This window comes from Mauremys reevesii, linkage group 3 (genome assembly GCF_016161935.1).
Source record: "Mauremys reevesii isolate NIE-2019 linkage group 3, ASM1616193v1, whole genome shotgun sequence".
In the NCBI taxonomy this organism is placed as follows: domain Eukaryota; kingdom Metazoa; phylum Chordata; order Testudines; family Geoemydidae; genus Mauremys; species Mauremys reevesii.
Window position 1 is genome coordinate 61,628,021 of NC_052625.1, and position 23,281 is coordinate 61,651,301.

The window sequence follows — 23,281 nt, forward strand, 5'->3', positions numbered from 1 at the left end:
AGTGGTACCGTTTTAGTGATGTGCCAATTTCAGAAAGACCAGATCTAATATATGCATAGGGGCTTTCTCCATCCCTTTAGGCCAGCTAAGTTAGGATGGAAATTTTTAAAGAAGCGGTTTCCTGGTGAAATTTCTATTGCTTCCTGCTTCCAGTCATCTCAAAATACCTCAAGAATAGCCTTTCAACTAGCTTTCCAGCCCTTCTGCTTCCAGAAGGAACTAGAAAATGCAGACTTGTGAAAATGGAAAAAAATAATTGACCCTTGTGCGATCACTAAAAAAAGATTCATTTTACATTTTGGACACAAATTGGAGTAGGTTCTTATTTTGTCAATCCTTACATCACTCAGTTTATTCCTGCTGTCTTGCAGAATGTATATGATGTCCAAAGCCAGTTTTAGTTTTAAAAGTTCTTGAAGAGGGAAAATGAAGCAAAATGCAGCTTGTGTCCCACCTGTTCTAATGACCTGTGTGACTCTGATTTTCTAAAGATTATTTTATATCATAGCTATGAAGATGCTCACACTTGGTTAAGGGTACAGGTATCCTGCAGAATTGCTGAGAGGTGAAAATGTCTAAAGAATAAGAGTCTCCTTTATTTCACTTGTTTGTTGCCTGGACAAAAATAAATCAGTCACCGTGCTGCTGTCAAGGCTGAATCCCCACTCTGTCACTTTGAGTACAGAAAGTGGGGGCCCACAAGGATTTTAAAAATTAATACTTGCCCCTCCAGGCTTCTATTAAACTTCCCAGGTTACAGCTTTTCTCTGGCCTTGGCTTGGTAAATGCTGCCACCAGCCAAATGCAAAAAAAAACCCTTGGACCCAGGAAGGAGCACTTGGGAATTCCTTCCTCTGGGGTACCCTCGAACCCTTTCACACCTCCGCCCCCTCCAGGGAAGAGCTGTGAAAGAAAATAAAGGAAACTAGCTGTTTCTACCAGCTAATCAAACAACATGCACGAACCTCTTAGGACACCAAAAATCCAATCCTGTTCTTAAAAAAGGTAAATTTTATTAAAAACAAAAAGGAAAAAAATACATCTGGAACTCAAGCTTTTGCTAGATTTTTAAAAGAGCAATTCCAAAAATTAAGCACCCAAAATAGCTTTCTTAGGGGTTAGCTTAAAGGTTACAAGCAAACAAAGGCGTCTGGGGTTAGCACAGAGGAGTCCACAAGCCTTTAAAATAAAATTAAAAAAAAAAAAAAGGAAATAAACCTAATCGCGTCTTCCTAAACATTCCTAATTTACTTACATATTTGGATTATTAAAAGTAGTTCTAGATAGGATCTGATGGTTTTCATATCTGGTTCAAACATCACACAGCATTCCTGCTGCCCATCTCTTCAGCCCAGAGAGAACAATGGACAAAGGGAAAGTTTCTTTCCCAATTTTAAAAGTTTTACCTTCCCATTGGCTCTTTTGGTTAGGTTTCCAGTTTCTTTTCTTTACCTGGGGGACTTTTAACCCTTTACAGGTAAAGCAAGCAGAGAACAGTTACCAAGAGTGATTTTACAGCTAACTGGCTGGCTGGGAGTTCATCAAAGGGAGCTAACCCCCCCCACCACCCTCTCTCACACACACACACACACACACACTTCATTTATCACAGCTGCTTTGCATGTATAGGACACAGCAGTCATGGTTTGGCATAAAGCTAAGTAAAATCCAAATTCTTACAATGATCTTACTCCTGTTTTTGAAAGCAGATGGACTGTCATATATTATTGTAGCTGTCAACGCTGTCTGCAGTGTCTCACCACTCTGAGCACCAATCTCAGGTCAGATGTCAGAAAACAGGGCAGACACCCTAAACTGGTGGTGTAATCTATAATTAGATTTCACCAAACCAGTAACAAATATGCACTCCTGGATCACTATACCAATTTTGCCATAAAGTCATAGACAGTCCCCTTAGACTCTCCATCCTGCCAGCCAGCCAAACTGGACTTAGTGATAATGGTCACAAACCAAAAATCACACCACATCAGTTTTCTTCCAGTCCCAAAGGACCAGTCACTTACCCCCAAATCAATTGGTACTCTAGATCTCAAACCAAAGACAATGCTGGCAACCAATTCTCTAGTAAACCAAAGGTTCATTAGCCAAGAAAAACAAAAGAGTTATTGAGAGGCTATCGCAGGTACATTAAGTCAAAGATTGTAAGTCCAAAATGGTAACAGAGATGTAGTAATCTGCCAATTTCCCTAAAGTCTTTTCAGGGCTACCCAAAATAACTTCAGGGATCTCCATTTTCTTGTTCGGTTATTCTACTGTGTTAGAACCCAAACAGTCCAGAGATAAAGGAACTTTTTAAATCAGTATTTCTAGCTTCTTTTCACAGACAACAATCTGACAAGTGTATGTACCCACACAATGGTCAATGGCTTTGAATTTAGCACTCCTCTTCATTTGCATTTGATGATTTATTTAATCACAGGGATACACATAATGGAAATACCTACCATTACATTATAATAGGAATAGATAAGTGAAAACAATACAAGTAACATTCCATTAGTTTTCACAAAGTTCTGACACCTGAATACACTCTTACATTATCACAAACTTTGATCTAGTGTTATTTAATTACCAGGCATGCATAATGTAAATATAATAGTAAACAACAGGATATAGATAGGTAAAAACAATACAATTAACATCTCCTTTGAGTGCTTATTAACATACAAGTGAATTGGCCTGAACATATACTAATATATTTAACTCCTTTGCTATTCACATAGCAGTGAATTGGCCTATAGGGATGGGCCTGAGCTGGTCTGTCCATTTGATAGTAGCTATAAGAATGACATGCCAAAGATAAAAGACATGAACAGGAGCCAAGAAACTGAGTTAAAAGCAGATCCTTTTATTGCGGCAAGAATAAGAGATACTTGCCTCACTTTGAACTAAATCTGCCATAGCCTGAGCATATCTTGCCATGCTTGTATATGTGTGTGTGTGTACAGCATAAACATATTTTGAAAATGATATATTAAGCAACTATTCTTAAGTCTCTTAAAGCAGTGGCCTTTTCAAATGCTGAGTTTACTTTGAACAGCTAATCAGATGATGTTTATAAACATGTTGGACTTTAACTGGAAACTCTCAAAGCTCCCAGCAACAATGGGAGTCTACGTATCAGCTGCTTACTTTAAATGAAACTGCCTGAGGATCCAGTGTTAGGGCTTGTTGGGCTACACAGGCCATATGGTCATTATAGTTGTAGATAGAGGTTGCCCAGGTTGTTTTGCCATGGGGACTATTTTAAGCAGTTCTTGGTCACATTGAAGAGATATTTAGGGATGGTCACTTAGCGTGGGTGGATACTAATACGGATTGAATTAAGTCTCTGTGTTTGTAATATACAGTTAAGAATGAAGTTACAATTGCACAAAAGTTAAGACATTCCAAGTTAAGGTTCTCATAGCAACCTTTCACTGCCCTTAACAGTCAGAAAAAGTGGGTTGCCCCATACCAAAAGAAAACAGCATAACAAATATAATATAGAGACTTTGACAGAAATAATTATAAGTTCAATACCTAACTAATAAGTCATATATACAGATAGTAAAGATTAATTATATGTGTTTTTCTCATACTAACCACTGCTGATGCATGTGTGGATTCATCTCTTTAAGTGCTCATGTTTTTGTCCGAACTTCAGTACTTCAGATGTGCACTATTTGATATGTTCATCAGCACCAGAAGGACATTTTATCCCGCATACTAGATAAATCAGGCAGCAAACCAAGGTCCTATGCATGGTATTTTAAAACATTTGGAATTTTATTTGAAGACCACCTTTCTTTAAACAAGGCAAAAATTTTGATTCCGCATGGCACAGGTGTAAGGCTTAATGTTTAAAACAAAGTTGATCTGTAACTGAGTGTAAAATATGCAGCTGAGAACTATCTTAGTTGAAAAATAAAATTTCCCCCACCCTAAAATAACTGAAAACAGCACCATGGATTTGTATTTAATTTTCCAAACACCAAGCATGAGAAACTTCATCCCCCACCCCACTCCACTCCCCCCAACCCAAGGTAATTTCTGAAAGAGCTATAAGCAACTGGAAACTACAGAATAGAATGGAAGCGACACCTCGTTGGTAACAGAGCATTACTGCCACAGAGATAATAAACCCACAGCCACCTACTGTAAGATAGTTTGCATTTCAGAGGTGTAATGACAGCAGCAGAAGGTTGAAATAATGACTGAACCAGCTTTCCATGCTTTTAAGTTGTATTTAAAAAAAAAAAAAGGCTAGTTCAATTTTACTAGGTCTAAAAAGTGAGTTTGTAGAAGGTGCTAATTGGTCTTTGTAATCCCATAGGCTTCTGTGACTTAAAATAGTTTTGTTGCCATTTATGCCAGTTAAGCATAACCTGCATGCATGGGTGGCGCATGACTCCCGCATTTGGGGAAGCTGGGCCTGAGGGCCGGAAGCTCCCTAGAAGGGGGCGGAGGTGCTCATCAGCACCCAGACTGTGGCCCTGCCCCCTGCTCCAGCCTGAGGCCCTGCCCACATTCAACCTTAGGCCCCACTTAGGCTGTGGTGCTCCATAGGTGGCAGGCTGGTGGTGTGCATCCAAAGGGAAGTGTGCCGCATCCTGCGTGGGAAGGCTTAGCCTCCCCATGCCTATTATACCTGCGCCTATGCCTATATGCTGCTTTCCATCTTAAAAGCCGTGTTTCAGCCTCTGTTTTTGAAGCATTTAAAGGGCCTCTCTTTAACACCTGATATTACTACAAGTGTTTTTGTTTCAGTATCCACCACTGCTATTAAATTAACGTCTACTTCTTACTGTGTTTCTCTCTCCCTTTGCCATGATCACTTCCAGTCATTTAAGGGGAACCTCTCATTAGACCAGTGGTTTCCAAACTTCTTTTTGTTAAGCCCCTTTGGAGATTCATGTCCCCTGCATGCCCCCCTCTTTCTAAGGAGGCCTAGGCTGGAGGGATGCAGTACCTGTGGGGGCACTGGGAGCAGGAGAGGAGCAGAAGGCTGCATCCCATGAACTTCTGGCCTGCCCACTGGACATAGCCTATGCTCTAATTTTTTGTCCCACATCAGGCTATGCTTCAGCAGTTCAGCATGGGAATGTAGCACATTGAGGTAACAGAGACCACTGAGGATGGAGAGAGCGAGGATGATCTTTTTTAATAATGTAAGTACACACAATTATTTTAATATTTTTATGTGTAACTTAATGTTGTATGCAGCAAAACTAGAACTACTAAAAGAAAGTGGAGTTGGAAAAACATCCCCACTCCCCTCCCTCTGAAATAGGTTGGTCCTTACAAAAAGAAAGGCATGGGCCAGCATACCATATACCTTGTCTCATACCACAAGGCCGGAGACCAATCAGTGAAAGGCAACAACTGTAAAAACCCGTCAAATGACCCAGCCCATTACAGAGCCAAGCCTAACCCAAGCAGTCCTTGGCACTCGCGCTCTCTGGCACCGAGGCAAACAGCTTAGTCCAACTCAAACCCTGATCAGAGCTGCAGGTGCCCCCGCCTCCTTGCAAACGTATGGGGCTGAGCACCAGCCAGGCCGCTGCGGAAGAAGGGGATGGGCCCCACCTCTGGTCCCATCCATCCGCCTCCCCTAGGGAGGGTCCTTCATCTGTGCCAGTCCCCTGTGCATTGGGGCACTTGGCCCCCCCCTGCCAGTCTGTGGCTGGGCCTTAAATCTGCCTCCATTGAGGCAACAGCCCTTGGCTCCGGCCCCCAGCGACTCAGTCCTGGTGCCCCAGCAGGTGCCTGGTTCTGCCCCCTAGCGTGGAGGGGAGAGACAAGGACCCCACTCCCCGCCCCATAGCTCCGCCCCCTACTGCTGGGGGCGGGGCGGCGGGTGGCCCCTCCCCGGAGCGCTCAGTGACGTAGGAACGGGTTGCCTGGGGAGGTGCAGCCAGCGCGCGGGTCTCCATGGAGCGGAGGCTGGCGCAGTTCCGAGCCGCGCGCCGCGCCCCCCAGCCCACGGCAGCCCCGGCGCCAGAGCAGCGCGCGGGGCCGGAAGCAGGCCTCGGCCCGCGGGACCGCCCCGCCCAGGTGAGGGGGGAGGGCACCGGGGCCAAGACTCACTGCGTCCGCCACGCGCGCGGTGGCGCCGGGAGGCTCGGTCCCCTGGGGCTCTGCAGCGCGGTGGGCGGGGCATGGGAGGCCGCTGGGGGGGGGGTCCGGAGGAGCGGGGCAGCCCCGCGCAGGGCGCAGTGCCCCCCCGCACACACCCCCACCCACACCCCGCTTGCTCTTGCCCCCCAGGAGGAGACGCGCAGGCCGGGACCCCCGCAGGACGTGGCTGCCGGTGCCCCCGCCCCGTGGGGCGCCCGGGCTCTCCTGAGCCACGTGGCCTGGCTGAAGTTCCTGCTCTGGCTGGTGCTGCTGGGGCTCGCCGCGGAGCTGCAGTTCGGGCTGCCCTGCTTCGTCCTGTCGCTCTTCTACTGGCTCCACGCCGGCATGCGCGGCCCCGGCGAGAGGCGGCCGGGGGAGCGCAGCGCCTACTCCGTCTTCAACCCGGGCTGCCAGGCCATCCAGGGCACGCTCACCGCGGAGCAGCTGGAGCGCGAGTTACACTACGGGCCCGCCGCCGGGCGGTAGCGGCTGCGCCCGGGCCCTGGGGGCGCAGCCTGACTGGCAGGAGCTGGGTGCGCGCCTCCCTCCGGGAGCTGGTGCCTCCTTACGCTGCGCTGCCCCTGCTCGCTGGCAGGCCTCAGGCGCACCCCTCAGGTGTGAACTAAATCCGCGTCGCGCTGCCAAACCAACTGTCCTTCGTGGGCGGAGCCTCTCCTCGCTAAGGGAGTGAATTCGAGGTGGCTCCAATAAGAACGTAGCCAGCTCCGTTCCAGGTGAAATGCCTTAATTGACGGCTGGTGGCTTGAAGTTATGGCCACAAAGTGGTGCCAATTGTAATGGACTGAGCTGGCCTTGTACACAACTTCTGGACGCTAAGGCTTCTGGTACCTCAGAGGGCAGGGCAGTCTGAACCTCCTTGCCTTTATTTTCTTATGCTGCTGGCCCACCAATGACAACAATTAACCTGCTAAGATTGGTATCTTAATATTAAGCAGCCGAATGAAGAATCCATGCCTAGCCTGGCTTTCAGAGTCAGGACCCCAGCTACTCTGGGACCAAATTTCACAGCAGTGTTAACTTAATTCTACTGCCCCTGAAAGACCCTTCATTCTTGTTTCTTATCCTCTCCCCCATACATATAAATGTGTCATAGCTGAAAATATTGAAGGATTTAAAATGTGTTGTATTTACTATTTCCAACCGTTTTTTATGAAAGTTTGTTTTTATTCTGCTGTGCAGTGGGAGAGGATGGGATTAAGGGGGGGGGGCTGAGCCCACTGTCCTGGCCTCAACTGGTCCCCCACCTAAAGGTAAGTGGGAGCTGACTGACCCACTGCCTTCCTCTATGGGACAGTGCAGGGAACATGGACTATAATCCAGTTACTTCTCTGTTGTGGGGAAAGCTGAAGATCAAAAGGCAGCTGCAGGCATGTCCTATGGGCGCTTGACTGCAGCAGCATAGCAAATTCCACAGCAAAAATGCTGAGTGGTATATAGTGGGAAAAATTCCAAATTACAGGACAGCAGAGTCGCCAGGGCCCTGATTGTAATGAATGGGGTAGTTTACACCTCTGAGCTATTGTCAGACTTTCTGTACCTCTACATTCAGTTCATGTTTTCAAGGCTCTTTCTGCCAGAAACCAAATGTTTTTTAAATGAAAGTTGAAATTTGGGACACAGTTGCGCAGCAAGGGGTAAATTTAGCTGCTGGGGAATCTCAAACAGTGTCAATAACAATTAACAGATTTTATTTAGCTCTAGCTAGGCTTTTAATAGTATGATTAATAACTGTTTCTTCTTCCCTTATCACTGTAATTGCACTTCGGCAGGCTGCTAGTGCTGCCATTTATTAAGGGATGATGATAAATGAGGCACAGAACTGGGGATGGTGCGGGAAAGTCAGCTGACTTGGTACCCATAATTTGCTATAATATTCTTAATTATGTAGATTAAGGAATAAACTCTTCAACAGAGGCGGTATTGAGCCCAGCACCCCACACATTGTGTGAATGCCCATGCAAAGGCACCTAGCTTCCTTTGTAATGCTGCATGGAGGATGGGTTATACTCAGCACTCAGCCAAGTTTACAGCCTGTAGCATAAGGTTTGATTTTTTTCCCATTTTACTTAATCCTTATGGGAATGTGATTTATTATAATAAAATTTTCCTGCTTTAGAATCCAGTCCAAGAGTTACTTCTGGTTTCAAAGTAAAATTTAGGCTTCAGGAGATGAAAAATAACCATTAGAGCTTCAAGCTCTGCCAAGATTGCTTATGTAATGAGCAGTGATATCTTTATAGTTATTGAGCTGTTCACAACTGTAGGTGGGTGAGATCTAACACAGGAAAAAAATACAATAATGCTGTTTTGTCCTGGTTATTAAATATGCATAATCTCCCATTCCAAGAAATCATTTTGTTTTCTGGCTGGACAGAGACAACGTCTATCATCATTGGGCATTCAGCTTGAATTGTTGGAGGTCCTTGCCTCTGGCAGATGCTGTACTTTACCATCCCTTAAACAGGGAGAGGTTTCTCTAGTACAAGTCTCCATGGAGGAGTTTACTCTGATAATCTGTGCCATGGCTTTTCAATACTGACTAATATTAGTATGTTTGCCTCGAATGTATTGTATCATAATGGGACCATACCCATAAAAAAGAAAATCAAATGTTTTAAATATGATTGTAATTTATTCCCTTTGTGTAACAAAGATATATAGTATAAATGACTGTTTGCAGTCCAAGTTACCAGCAGGAGGTGGAAAGGGAATAGAGAGAAGTGCTTCAAGGATTCTTGTTTGTGGAAGATAGTGAGATGCTCTCACTGCGTGGAAGGACACCAGTCACATTTGAGGCTCTTCATGCAGCTCTCTAGCTAGTGATTAGACTTCTAGCTTTGGATTGTTTGCTTTGATAATTAGACTGATTAGATTAGAAATTTTAGTAATTCTTTCTAAGATACTGGGGTATCAAACATATACCAGTAAAATATCTTTTCTGATTTTCACACTTTTGTTCAAAACACTAATTTAGATGTCCAATCTGATTCCAGTGGGGGTCCTATTGGTCACCATGTATTCTAACAGAGTAGTAGCTGTCGCTACAGAGAGATCAGGAAAGTTACTAACACTGCAGAAGATGATGTTTTTAGGCAAACCGCTTGAGGACATAGACTTTCAATAAATGATTTAATATCCACTATATAAAGGCTTTTCTGTTTCTTTGAGAGAATCATAACTTGTGTGTCACTTAATTCTCCTTGAATATTCCACCAAGAACTGTGTAAAAAGTAGCCAAAAGAAAGAAACACACACCAGTAATAACAGATTTATGTGACAAGGGAATTACATTCCAAGGAAAAAAAGGAAACTACACATCCATTTAATGTGCACAAGGAGCTTATATGGTCAACATGTACTACATCTATAGCTGCCTTTCTGTTTCTACATGCGAAGAAATCACATTCAAATACAAATTAACATTTAAACATTTATGAGAGAGTACACATTCTTTGTAGCAGCAAGAATAGACAAAGTATGTCACTAAGGGTTTTTAGTGAGTGAAAAATCACTATATGTGCATTTAAAGTCTGGCTCCAACCACTTTGAAATAAATTATAATCACAGTGAGTAAGCATGTTGCTACAAGGCACACAAAAAATACACATTCACGGGGTTCATAAATGCAGGTTAAAAAGGTACTGCAAATTCTGAAGCATAGGCAGCAGTCATGTAACAGAAGATAGCAAAAGGATTTATTGAAGACGCTAGTCACCTGTGAAAACCATCTTCTAGGCCCTGTCTGAAAAATGTTTTGTTTTTTTTTCCCAAAGGCAGGATGTAATAAATTAGCCTAAATATTTTGACATGTTGGGTCACTAAGAACCAGGCTGGTGTGAGGATTTTTTTTTCATTATAACTTTATGTATCTGACAAATGATTTTTTTTTTGTCTCTGAAAGATGATCTGCACAAGAGGTGAAGGATTGAGAGCTTATATTTTCTTTATGGCAAATAAGAGGATGCCTGAAAGTTTCCTCCAAAATTATTTTTTCTTGTTTGTGTTTTACCATAAAGTATTAGGCATGCTTTTAGGTATTCCAGGGGGTTTTGGAGTGGTCCCTTTAAGGGCAACAGGAAGAAAAGTGACTGTGAAACTTTCAACCCTTAATTGATGGAGCAAGTTCTCAGTCACTGACAAAAGCACATTTCTTGTAAGTGCCTGTCATCCGTTTCTGCTAAACTCAAATCTCTGCATGCCTGTAATCACGTTCATCACCCATCTCTGGACCCTTTCCAGTTTTGCTATGTATCTTTTGAGGCAGCTGACGAAGTAAATGTGCTATTCCAGGCAAGGTACACTATTGAATTAGATCATGGCAGTATAACATTTTTACACTACAAGTTTTCTATCCTACTCTGTAAATGTCCCAACTTTTTTTTTAATCGCTTCTGTACAATATGCTCAAGTCTTCATTAAGCTGTCCACAGTAATAGCCAAGCTTTGTCATGAGATGTAACAGTTAAATTAGAACCCAGCCCTGGATGAGTAGTTAAATTAGTCCTTTGGCTGTGCAGTATCTTGCATTTGTCAGTCATTAATTTTACCTATTGTGATGCTGCCCATTCACTGGGATCCTACAGCTTTGGCTTTCATGTCAATCCGGTCCTGTTTGTCAAAGCACTTAAGCATGCACTTTGCCTTCATCAGGTCTCTAAAGTGCCTCGCAGGGCTTTTAGAGTGGGGTGAGGAAAATAAGGCAGGGTGGGCCTTCCGTATGGGGGGGAGAGTGAAAAGATGGGGGCTTGTTTAGTTTTGAGAGAATTAAAATAAGGGGACATGACAGAGGTATACAGCAGATAGGTTGGGTGCTTCTGCTTACCCTTTCAATACAAGAACAGTAACCCCATCAATGAAATGGAAAGGCAACAAATTTAAAACTGATATAGGTTAATTATGCACCGACACTGATGCTCACAAGATACTATTGAGCTTTTGTAGGAATAACCAATTACATTGGATAAGATTTTTAAAAAATGGTGTTGTAAGCTAATGCCTGTGTGAAGGGAATTAGGAAGGGCTAGATTCACAAAGGTAGAGTTAGGTGCCTAAATGTTAGACTTAGATGCCTAAAGCCCAATTTTGGCTCCAGTGCAAGCCGCCAAACACCTGCCATACCTTCATTTGGTGCGTACATGTTAAAAGTTCCTTAAGCACCTATGGTTCAGCCTCAGGGCAGGCATACTACTGCTTCCTTCTAGGTGTCCACATGCCTAGCTCCCCACCTAAGCACCAGAACAATTCACAAACCAAGGCATGCATGCAGGGCTCAATTCAGTACATGTGCTCAGAGGCTGCCTACTAGATCAGGTCCCATTCAGAATCTGAACAGAAGGAGCAGCCAAACTTAACTTTTTGCCCAGTGGTTGGCGCACTGACCTGTTATGTGGGAGACTCGATTCAATTCCCCATCTGCTTGAAATGAAGAAAGCATTTAAATAGGGGGTCTCCCACACCTCTCAGCGTGTCCTAGTCCACTGAGCTAGGATATATTCCAATCTAGTGGGGTGGGGAAAAAGGAGATACAGATCCCTTGGTTTCTTTGGTGGAAGCTGTTTCATTATGGATAAAGTGTCATTGGAGTAGAGGAACTAGACTTTGGGTCTTCTACCGCCTTTGGTGGATGTCCTAATCACCAGGATACAGAGTCATTCTTCCAAGCTCGCTCATCAATGACACTCATTTATCCACAGTAGAACAGCTTTAACCAGAGACCGACCTCCCCACCCCCCAATGTGCCTGTCCCACAACTAGTAGTTGGCTCATTCTCACAGGAAACACCTTAAGCTCACCTAAACTGCCTGACTCCAGGAGAGGGGTTCCTGGCTGTGGATCGCTAGCAGAGATAAGTGCCTCCCTGCAGCCTGGACTTAGGTGCCTAACATGAAGAGGAGCAAGGGTTAGGCCACACCCTTGTCATCAACATCACCTCTTAGATAGCAAGTAGGGAGCAGCCTAATCTATTTGTGAATCGCAATCTGAGGTGCCTATCTCATTGAGCCAGAGAGAAAGAAAAAGTGAGAGACAGAGGGTGTGTTTACACTCAAGTCAACCTTAAGTCGACTTACAATCACCTCAGTAATTACTGCAGTGGTGCATGTCTTCACCAGGAGTGCTTCCATCGGCCTAAGAGGAGCAGTGTGGGGAGCTGAGAGTGCGGTCTCTCAGCTCCACTGGCAGCTCCTTGCCGGAGCCGAGCTACCTACCCCACATGCTCCCAGGTTACCAATGGGCTATGAGACACAGATTTTATTTCTTCCCCTGCCTGATGTGGAGCAGAGATTTGAATTCGAGTCTCCCGTCTGAGTACCCTAACCACTGAACTTGTCTTGTTGAAGCTGTTCCACTTTTTAAATAAATAGTCATTGAACCAGAGAAAAAATGACTATATCCCAGTGGCTAAAGCACTCTCCTGGGAAGTAGGAGTCTCCAGGGCCGCCCCGAGGATTCAGGGGGCCTGGGATCTTCGGCGGCAGGACCCAGAGAGGAAGGACCCCCTACCGTGGGTCTTTGGGGCACTTTGGAGGCAGGTCCCAGAGCGGAAGGACCCCCCGCCGCCAAAGACCCAGAGTGGAAGAAGCTCGGGGGGCTTGGGCCCCGCGAGTTTTTTGGGGCCACCGGAGCGAGTGAAGGACCCCTGCTCCAGGGCCCCCAAAAAACTCTGGTGGGGGCCCCTGTGGGGCCCAGGGCAAATTCCCCCCCCCCCCCCCGCCCGGGCAGCCTTGGGAGGCTCAGCTTCTAATTAAGCAGAGTGGACTTAAACCTGGATCTCCAACATCCTAGGAGCTCTAACTACTGCAATAAAGATTATGGGGGGGCTGGTTCTTCTACTACTACTACTACTTCTTTTCCCCTTTGTGCCTCTAGCTCAAAGATTGAGATGGCCCTGCCACCTGCAGGACATTTACATGAGATACATATTAGGTTGGGTACCTTGGCTGAATGCCACTGGGAGTAAACAACATGAGAAGAGAGGCAGGCCTCTAAGGTAACTAGGAGTCAAAGTTTTGGTCTTAACCAATACAATCAAAGCTTATTTACAGCCAAAGAGACAGAGAAATACCAGTCAGAGTGGTACGTAAGGGGATCAATGTAGGGAGAGGAGGAGTATTTTGCCAGAAATACGGCATGAAATAAGTCATTACATTATTTGAAGCCTATAAACAGTGGACCTGACCCTTTGGTCCTTACATATAAAAAGTTCTCAGACTTCACTGGGCAGTTTGCTTGAATAAGGACCACAGGAGTAAGTCCTTTCACACTAAGGGCAGGTCTACACTACAGACTTGCATTGGTGCAGCTGCATCAGTGCTGCAGCACTTCTGGTGAAAATGCTCTAAGCGGATGGGAGACAGCTCTCCGGTCAGCTTAATTACCCCACCTCTGCGAGAGGCAGTAGCTACGGCAGCAGGAAAAGCTCTGCCGCTGACATAGTGCTGCCTACATGGGAGGGGTGGGAGGGGAAGGTTGTTAGAATTACGTTGCTCAGAGAAGTGATACGCCTGAGCAAGGTAGTTATACTGAAGTAAGTGTGTAGTGTAGATCTGGCCCAAGCAACTGGAGCGAGGGTTATATAGCTTCTCTTACTGTTCTTCTCATGTACACTCTGCCCTTCACAACACTGCACACACTCAGCTCCTGTAGACTTCAGCGGGAGTTGAGGGCAATTACCACCTTGATTGGTCCTCTGGCTGGATTCATTCATTTTTAGAAAGAGCTTTGAGTTTACATAAATAGTTCCTTTCGTCTTGCAACATTGTAAGTGGTGACATTCTAAAGGCTCATTAAGAGCATACATTTAAATAGCTCCAGCACAGAAGAGAAAGTACAGCAGAGAGCTGTCCTCAGTGCTGAAAGTGTAGTTACTAAATAAACTCAATTAATATTTTAGTTCCTGGCATCATGAGAAAAGAGCCTTAAAGATACATCATGCAAAAGAAAATAAACAAGGCAAGAGACAAGGAAATTAAGCGAGTACACTAGAGAACTCCAAGAATTCTATTATTTCAAAGTGAAGAAAATGTTGCAAGTTGTGTAATGGCCACTATATAACTTTTGCATGTTTGTACACCCAAGAAACAGAGCATACCATCCACAGAAAACTATCCATGGTCAGCCACTTACTCTGAGGTGAAACTCATTACTTCCATCCATATTAATATGTATGCAGCCAACTGACAGTGCAGAGTGCTATGTAAAAGCTTAATGTTCAGGTGTTACACTATCAACGTCAACGTTACTCCAAAGAACACATACTCATTAACAGGAGGATAGGCCCCTAATATACACAGAACATACTTCTCCAAATGAAGCTTAAAAAAAATTCAGGCGTGTGCACATTACTGTTTCCAGCTATAGGCTGTATGGATACCCCATATTTGCCCCTTCGCATCAAACAGTTAAGCACACCTCCAACCTTGATTTTGGGATGCTCTTGCCATTTAACTGTTGTGGCCCAGTGACTGTGCCATGAGGAAATATGTTCAAACTCCACTAATGTCTCTTTCTAAAAATAGTGAATATCAGCCTCACCTTTCCCAGTAAAAGTACAAACATGGTTTATTGTTAATAGTCATGTTCTGTATTCTTGTAATTTAATCAGTGGATCTCAGCTCGCCCACCTACAGTAATAAGCCATTGACCCTACGGTTTGTGACTGGATCAATGCACTGCTTAAGTTTTGGACACCTGGAGGCCTCGTGTATTAACAGGAACAAACTCTTTAAACTTACTTTAGACATGCTCAATTTATCCTCTGATGTGTTGATTATATTAGCAGACTGCTTTCCTTAGAAAACCTTGTCCAGCTGCCTGCAGCAATGAGCAACAGAAGGTTAAGTCTCTGGGTCCAGCAGACATTTTTAAGCTGCTTGCCTGGGTATTTGAGGGTCTTCAGGTGCCTCCTACAGTTCAGTTTGGGTAAGCTGGCTCATCTCTATTTTCATCTGTAGAAATCCTAGCTGAACGTGGCTTGGCAAGTGGCAGCATAGACACTGCTGCCCACTGTGCCTCCACTGCTTAGGCTGTTGGCTGGACATTTCAGTGGTTTCATACTGCTGTCTCTCTGGACATAAAAATGTTCCAGTCGCCAGCGTTCCCAGCTTTTCCGAAACTCTGTCTGAACCTTACACGAGCAAAGAAGGAAACAAAGGCATTTAATACAGAAATAATCAAGTCTTGAAATAATCCCATTTTGGGACAGGAAAAAATATAACGTATCACATTATTGAAGGACACTGGCAAGGTTTTAAGGCTCCCTTGTTATTGCTTCAAATGGTCTCCCTAATTACCTTATTGGTCCATCACACCATTATTTCATAAGTAAAATAATGACAGCACTTACTCTTATCTCTATAAATAAACCTGTTTATGCTATGCAGCGGGCACCAGCAAGCCTAGTCTATATTACCTTGCTCCAAACAGTGCTCAGCTGCAGTTCTGAAACTGTTCTAAATATGGTCTGGCCCTGTCTGCACTTGCAGTTAGTTTTTAGCACCAATTCAGCAGCAACTGTTGCACATACCCATTGCATCAATAAAGGAATAAATCAATTTCCTAACGCAAGCACAGCCAAAGTGTCCAAGGTCTTGTCTACCCTTACAGTGCCGCTGTAGCGCTTAGTGAAGACTCTACCTTGGTGTAGATACTCCACCTCCCTGAGAGGCAGTAGCTATTTCGACAGGAGAAGCCCATTGACACAGTACTGTCTACAGAGGGAGTTTGGTCGGTATAAAGGGTGTGGATTTTCCACACCCCATAGCAATGTAGTTATACTGGCATAAATTCGTATTGTAGACCAAGAGCTAACTTTCCTTCCATGTTTTATAACTGAAAACACCTAAAGATCTGAGGCTACATTCATCCCTGTGTAATTCCATTGATTTAAGTGGTATTACATCTTGGATGAATTTGGCCCTTTGGATTTTCGACATGTTCATTCTACAAGGCAAAGAAATAGCAACTATTTACTTCAGCAAACAGCAGGCTCAAGAATTGCATCAATAAAGGATAAATCCAATAGAAACCCTCATCTAAGTTTTGAGCTCCCAATAGGTTCTTGACAATAATAGTGAGTTAAAGAAAAATGCCAGTGATGAAAGATACCTTGACAGTGTCCTTCCAAACAGCATTACACCAGATATTGAAGGACATTATACGGTACCTTTGATTATGCAGTGCAGTTAAGCATAAAAATCTATGTGCATAAAATAAACCATTGTGCCTAGTACCGTCATACATCAGTTAATTGTCATATCTTAAATTGAAGCAGGGACCAGAATATGGCACATCCAGATGTGGAAGCTTAGCGTGCATGAAACTCGCCATCCCATGTCTGCTGTAATGGACTAATTTTGACTAGTGTGTCTGAATGAGTCATGTTGTCCTCTAGTTCCTGGGCCACAGAGAGGATAAGAAACCCACTAGAGGGGTTAGTTAAAAGAGTTGTTCTCTGAGCTACCAACTGCGCCTTAACTGAGTTTTTGGAACCAAAAGGCAATGGTTCTGGTTCCAAATTCCTCAAAATAAAGCAGAGATACTTTTAAGGCAAACTGATGGGGTCAGCTATAATCTCTTTCAAAGATATCAAACAAATAAATTTCCAGCACTGAGTTCTACCAGGTCCACAAGGTTTCTTATGTATTATTATATAATAATATATAACAAATGGAAGAAAGGAGAAGTTGATAGTAATGAATAATAAATCAGAAGCTAGGAATTGTAGAAAATCAATAAGGGAAGCAAAGGGACATAAGGAGACATCTATGGCCAGCATTCTTAAAAAATTCCTTCTTATTGTCCTTAAATATAATAGGAACAAAAAGAACCCTAACAATGATATTGGTCCATTATTAGATGAAAATGATAGAATTATCAATAATGATGCAGAAAAGGCAGAAGTGTTCAATAAATATTTCTGTTCTGTATTTGAGGGGGGAAAAACAATGTGATCATATCATATAACACTGTTTCAATTTCACTAGTATCTCAGGAGGATGTTAAACAGCAACTACAAAGTTAGATATTTCAAAATCAGCAGATCTGGATAACTTGCATCCAAGAGTTTTAAAAGAGCTGCCCAAGGAGCTTGCTGGACCATTAATGCTGATTTTCAATAAGTCTTGGAACACTGGGTTTCAGAAGACTGGAAGAAAGCTCATGTTGTGCCCATATTTAAAAAGGGTAAACAGGATGTTCCAGATAATTATAGGCCTGTCAGTCTGACATTGATCCTGAGGAAGATAATGGGGCTGCTGATATGAGACTCAATTAATAAAAAATTAAAGGACAGTAATACAATAATATCTTTTTTGATGAGATTACAGGTATGATTGATAAAAGTAACAGTGCCAGCGTAATATATCAAGACTTCTGTAAGGTGTTTGACTTGGTGCTACAAGACATTTTGATTAAAAAACTAGAACGATATAAAATTAACAAGCCACATATTAAATGGATTAAAAACTGGCTAACTGATAAGTTTCAAAAATGTCACTGTAAACGGTGAATGACCATTGAATAGTTGTATTTCTAGGGGATCCTGCAGGGATTGGTTCTTGGCCCTACACTATTTAACATTTTTCTCAATAATGTTGAAGAAAACAAAATCATCACTGCTAAAGTTTGCAGATGACAAAAAAATTGGGAGAGCCGCAAATAATAAAGAGGACAGGTCACTGATAAAGAGCAATCTGGATTTCTTGGTAAGCTGGGTGCAAGCAAATAGTGTGCGTTTTAATGTGTTTAAATGTAAAACTACACATCTAGGAACAAAGAATGTAGATCATACTTACAGGATGGGAGACACTATCCTGGGAAGCAGTGACTCTGAAAAAGATTTGGGGGTCATGGTGGATAATCAGCTGACCATGAGCTCCCCAGTGTGACACTGTGGTCAAACAGGCTAATGTGATTCTTGAATGCATAAACAGGAATCTCAAGTAGGTGTAGACAGATTATTTTACCTCTGTATTTGGCACTGGTGCAACCACTGCTGGAATACTGTGTCCAGTTCTGGTGTCCACAATTTCAAGAAAGATATTGATAAATTCCAAGAAGAGCCACAAGAATGATTAAAGTATTAGAAAATGTGCTCCATAGTTATAGATTCAAGGAGCTCAATCTATGTAGCTTAACAAAGAGAAGGTTTAGGGGTGATTTGATTACAGTCTTTAAGTAACTACGTGGGAAACAAATAATTAACAATGGGCTCTTCAATCGAGCAGAGAAAGGTACAACACAATCCAATGGCTGTCAGTTGAAGCTAGACAAATTCAGATTGGAAATAAGGCATACATCTTTAACAGTGACAGAAATTACCCACTGGAACAATTTACCAATGGTCATGGTGGATTCACCATCACTGACAATTTTTAAATCAAGACTAGATGTTTTTCTAAAAGATATGCTCTGGGAATTGTTTTAGGGGAAGTTCTATAGCCTGTGTTATACAGGAGTTCAGACTAGATGAACCTATGAAAAGGTTGCATCAAAGAAACTTGCAGGACTCTGCCCACAACTATCCCTGAATTATGTAGCCTGAAACATTTCCCATAGTCTGTGTGATGAGAAATCACCCTCTAATTTCCTCCAGTGGGTCATTACTGTATGCAGGAACCCTAGAACAAACCTAAACTGATACAATTAATAGTTAACGACCATTTTTTATTTCTTTTTTCTGCAGTGGATGCTGCTATGGCAAGCTGGAGCTGGTCTGGTGTCTCTCGTACCTCATTGTTGATAAAGCAGTAGAGAATCGCCACCATAAGTCCCTGAAATCCAACAAGACAACAGAACAGCAGTCAGAAAAACAGCCCACAGAAATGCTCCAAGTTTTGCTAGTCAAACCTGCAGGGGGAGGAGAATCTCATTCCAACATGGAGTGCTCCATAGTTAGAGGAAGAAACAGAAAAGTGGATGAGAGTTTATTCCTCTCTGCTGAGAAATATCTTGATGACATAAACCCAAACAGCTCTCACAGGACAAGCACATTTTAGGTTCCCCCAACCCTTGCTCCTTAAAACTCTCCCCTTTCCCTGACCGTGGCCTATAATACTCCATACATCAGCAATTCATGGGAACATTGAATGCAGGCTGTAGGTGGCTGTGGGAAGTTTAGAAGAATAATGGCCACCCACCACAAATGGGGAGATTCCTATAAAGTGGTCACATGTGAGACAACAGCTAAAAAAGAATCATTACAGAATCCCCCACATCCTTTCTATCCATACTTCTTAACTACCTCTCCACATGCACAGTTACAGTCCTACAGATGTGCCTTTCAAGGGTCAGATTTCCAAAAAGGTATTGTAGCAGCCATATAATTTGCCCTGGGTGACACCATTACAGTTTCCCAGGAGACCATGGGAAATTTTTGTTTTTAGGTTTTGCGTATAAAACGGAAATTAACATGCGGATGCAAGGGTCAGATCACTGCTGGAGATCTAGGAAGCACTAAAAAGGAGTGTGTGTGGATGCCAGGACCGGGACTCTGGCCACCTGATTTTAGCACTCTGGCTACCCTACTTCTCCTAGGTTCATAATCGTCTAACATCCGGAGCTGAATTAGGAGAGAAATTTAGGGTAACTGCCATGAAAGACAAACTGGTCTCCAGCAGCATTTAACATACAAACTGGGTTGAATATGTATTTCCTGGGTGTTACCTGGAAGGAGTTGAAGGAGAGTTCACAAAAGAGCTTCACAAAGCGTAGCATTCCTCTGGCGTGCTCATCAGTAACAAAGGCAAAGATGACCTCATGGGTCCCCAGCAGCGGGATCAGAGTCAATGTAGACTTGGCCAATCTAAAGTAATAAAGAAAGGGAAGTCATAGCAGGCAGTATAGCGGCTACTGATTTAGCACAGAAATCTGGAAGTTAGGACTCCTTAGTTCTGTTTCTGACTCGCGGAGTCATCAGGTGACCTCAGGAAAGTTATTTTACCACAATGTGCCTGAGTTTTCCCATGTGCCGCGGGGATAATGTTTCCACATGACAATATGGGGTTGTGAGGATTAATTCAATAATGTTTGTAAAGTACATTCAGATTGTTGGCTCAAAGGCACTATGGGCATGCAGAATACTATAAATTACTGTATAAAGAGGAGTGCTGACATTGGATTATTTAGTATTCCTTAGCACTTACATAGCACATGACATCTTCAAAGCACTATAGCTAACATTAACTGTAAGTCACTGAGCTTTGTAAAATGAGAGACGTGAACTTAAAGTAAAAGGGAATGATTGCTGATGTTTACAAGGCAAGCTCCAAAGACCAGGGACCTCAGTAGTGACGGAAAAACCTAAGTAAAACATCTCCCAGTGCAAGGGCAATGAGCAGAGACATGAATACACAGGAGGAGAAGAATGCTTCCAAAACCAATGGTTCTTAACACTGATGAGGGGAGTAAGGCACTGAGCAACACAACCTGGTAATGAAATATGCCAGATCCCTAAGATGGGAATTCCTAGGCTGCCTGAGGCCAGAGAACCAGCTCACATGTTATCAGCATCTCATGAGGAGTTGTCATTTGCAGACAAGATGCAAGTTGTTCCTCGAGGAAATGGGAAGTAGAGGCTCCAATGGAGTCTCAGGGCTCTCAAAGTCTACTGAAGGCAGGCTCTCAATTAGTTTGGCACCCTGGATGCTGTGTTTCAAAGTGATATGTAAGCAGAGAGATAGAGAACCAAAGCAGCTATTTACATCAGCGTGCACTTACAGGCAAGTGGGAGATGTAGGAGCACCAATGGACCTAGGCAGGGGATTCCATGGAGTGGCTGAGAGGGTGGTTTAAAAAGGAAATCTCCTAGCAGCCACACTTGCCTTGCAATTAGGGCTCTGCACTGCCACCTGAGGAAGCCAGGGTCAGCCTCTTGCCTCCTCATATGGAAGAGACTCAACTTGCTCTGGGACACCCATGGGGGAAAGGGAGAGGTGCCCTATGTGGCTGTGCAGCAGCCCTTCTGGTTGGCATATCAATAATGCTAATAGGTTCAGAAGGGAGTCCCAACATGGTTCTACTCAGCTAGGAAGTCTTGCAAAAGTGGGAGAAACACCTTTGCGGGGAATAAAGGGCCAGTTTCCCAAGATTCTCAAATTCTCTGGGGTAGGCAAGAGACCCAACAACCTCAGCCCCTCCACACAGGAAAAGGGATTTGCTGCCATCAAGATCTCCATGAACAAGAGGGGTGGCAGGGAGGAGAAAAGAGAAAGTACTGAGAGAGAGACAAGGAGAACCTATCCTGCCTGACACCAGCACAGATAGGCCCAATTGCTTTCCAAATACTTTTGAATCTAATCCAGTGCATTTCTAGGGCACCTAGCCTTGGTGTATTTAAACTACCAAACAACAGCTATAAAGAACACAGCAAAAGTGCAAGACCTTTCAAACTGCATCAATGCCTTTCACTCCCTCCCCACCTCCTCAGGAAACGTCAGAAAGGAGAAATTACCACTAACTTCTTGGAGAGGAGTGAAGAGGAATCCCTGGCCTCCAGTTTTGTTCTCATCATGGGAGCCAGTCTGATCTTTCTAGGCTCTTGAAGTGAAGATGGAACTTTTCAGGGCTCCCACCTAACAACTGTCAATGCCCCTTCAAACTGCAAGGATAGGCTACAGGACTTCAGTATTCCTGGGTGAAGAGGAGGAGCTCTTTTGCCAGGCAAGTCTTCTCCTGTTAGAGTGAAACTCTGCTTATAGTGAACCTTTTTGGGGTGTGTTGCCACAAAACCAAACATCACTCAGAAAGGGCCCCACTGTATCAAAGTTAAGGATCCATAAACTTCCCTATCATGAGAGTCACAGAGATTGTGATAGCGAGAGATAATGTGGACCCACATCCATCTTATCTCTCTTAACCCTCCAAAATGAGTCCCTTCTCTCATGCTGAGCACCAAATACCCATTAGACAGCCATGATTTCATGTGCAAAGACAGGCTGGCAGCACAGAAGGAGATTAGCGATTGCTATGGTGAACTGTTATAACAGAGAGAACAAAATGTGATTAGAAAGGGCAAGGTCTTTAATGTTCCCTTGGTCCTAGACTTAGTCACCCATCATATCAATGTTTAGAGAGTCCTCTCTAAGTGGAGGTGAGGGTTTTACTACTAAGGTGTCTGTGACATACCGGGGCAAATCCAGACTAGTTGGGGGCTGGGTCCTTGTTTTGGGCCATTGAATAGAGCATCATGATGCTGCATCAAGACATCATACTGTTCCACCAAAACATGACGACAGTGGGTCACAGGGTATTGTGATGACCCAAGCTGTCATGCACCAATGCAGTATCATGATATGCACATCATTAGGTGGGACAAGTTTGTGTGCCTCCCAAGATTAATCTGGGGGAAGGATCTTAAAGCCCCAAAGACACAGAAACCAAGGGATGAAGAATATGCCCATGAATGTTGGTGGTGTGAACAGCTGTCCAGGTGAGCCACAAACAGTCCACATGTAAAGAAGTCTGCAAGGTAAAAATTAAACTCATGCAGTAAGCCTCACATAATATACCAGACAAAAAGTCACACACATATGCTCAGAAAACTGAGGACACATAGGTCATGATAAGAGGGCACAGTAACTAGTGGAGAGAGGAAGTAAGAGCAGTGATGGAAACAAGGACAACAGTGTTTTTCTCTATGTTTCTTAAAAATAATTGCCCAATGGATTTTTTTTTCAGTGCTCATGGTAGGTTCTAGATTGACAGCCGCAGAAGACAAAGTCCTCCGTTTAATCCATAGAGCAGGTACAACAAAGGCATTGATAGGGCAGGTTTACCATAAGCTTTGTACCCACCAGTGGCCTTCATCTGTGGTCAGTTGTTCTGGACTATCATAGTTACGTGCAATGCCTTCTACATGCCACCCAGTGCCTGAAATCTTTAACTTCCTATGACACTCCACTCCTGCTTGTGTCTCCCTTTTCAAAAAGCACAGCAAGTGCTAGCCCACCAAATAACTTACCTGCATTTTGTGTCAGTTTTGCACATCAGATTTGCTTGCAGCTTGGAAATGATGATGCATATAACTCTGATAAAGATCAGGAAATTCACCTGGAGAAAAGAAAGAAGTAGCTGACATTGTCATCAGGAAGTATATGTGCAAGACAAGACATATGAATGAACATACATAGTGTCAAGGTGTCTA

The 23,281-nt window shown here is 43.6% G+C and overlaps 2 protein-coding genes and 1 long non-coding RNA gene across 5 annotated transcripts in view; 2 read left to right on the plus strand and 1 right to left on the minus strand.

Moving 5' to 3' along the window:
• The first annotated feature begins 5,898 nt into the window (after positions 1–5,898).
• SAYSD1 (SAYSVFN motif domain containing 1) lies at positions 5,899–9,283 on the plus strand. Its single transcript, XM_039532305.1, has 2 exons — positions 5,899–6,057; positions 6,271–9,283. Exons 1-2 carry the CDS (start codon positions 5,935–5,937, stop codon positions 6,604–6,606), a joined length of 459 nt encoding a protein of 152 aa, XP_039388239.1. The 5' UTR covers positions 5,899–5,934; the 3' UTR covers positions 6,607–9,283.
• Positions 9,284–12,942: 3,659 nt separating this feature from the next.
• GLP1R (glucagon like peptide 1 receptor) overlaps positions 12,943–23,281 on the minus strand; it is a 94,778-nt gene continuing 84,439 nt past the window's right edge. Inside the window, exons 10-13 of the mRNA XM_039528194.1 lie at positions 23,099–23,187; positions 19,804–19,942; positions 18,870–18,911; positions 12,943–15,265 (exon numbers count right to left, since the gene is read on the minus strand). Of these exons, the coding sequence (XP_039384128.1) occupies positions 15,098–15,265; positions 18,870–18,911; positions 19,804–19,942; positions 23,099–23,187 (438 nt within the window). The 3' untranslated portion in view covers positions 12,943–15,097. The remainder of the gene's footprint in view (positions 15,266–18,869; positions 18,912–19,803; positions 19,943–23,098; positions 23,188–23,281) is intronic.
• Positions 21,194–23,281, plus strand: part of LOC120399940 — a 30,112-nt gene continuing 28,024 nt past the window's right edge. For all 3 annotated transcript variants that reach the window (XR_005595410.1, XR_005595409.1, XR_005595411.1), the window contains exon 1: positions 21,194–22,567. This is a non-coding gene — a long non-coding RNA (uncharacterized LOC120399940). The remainder of the gene's footprint in view (positions 22,568–23,281) is intronic.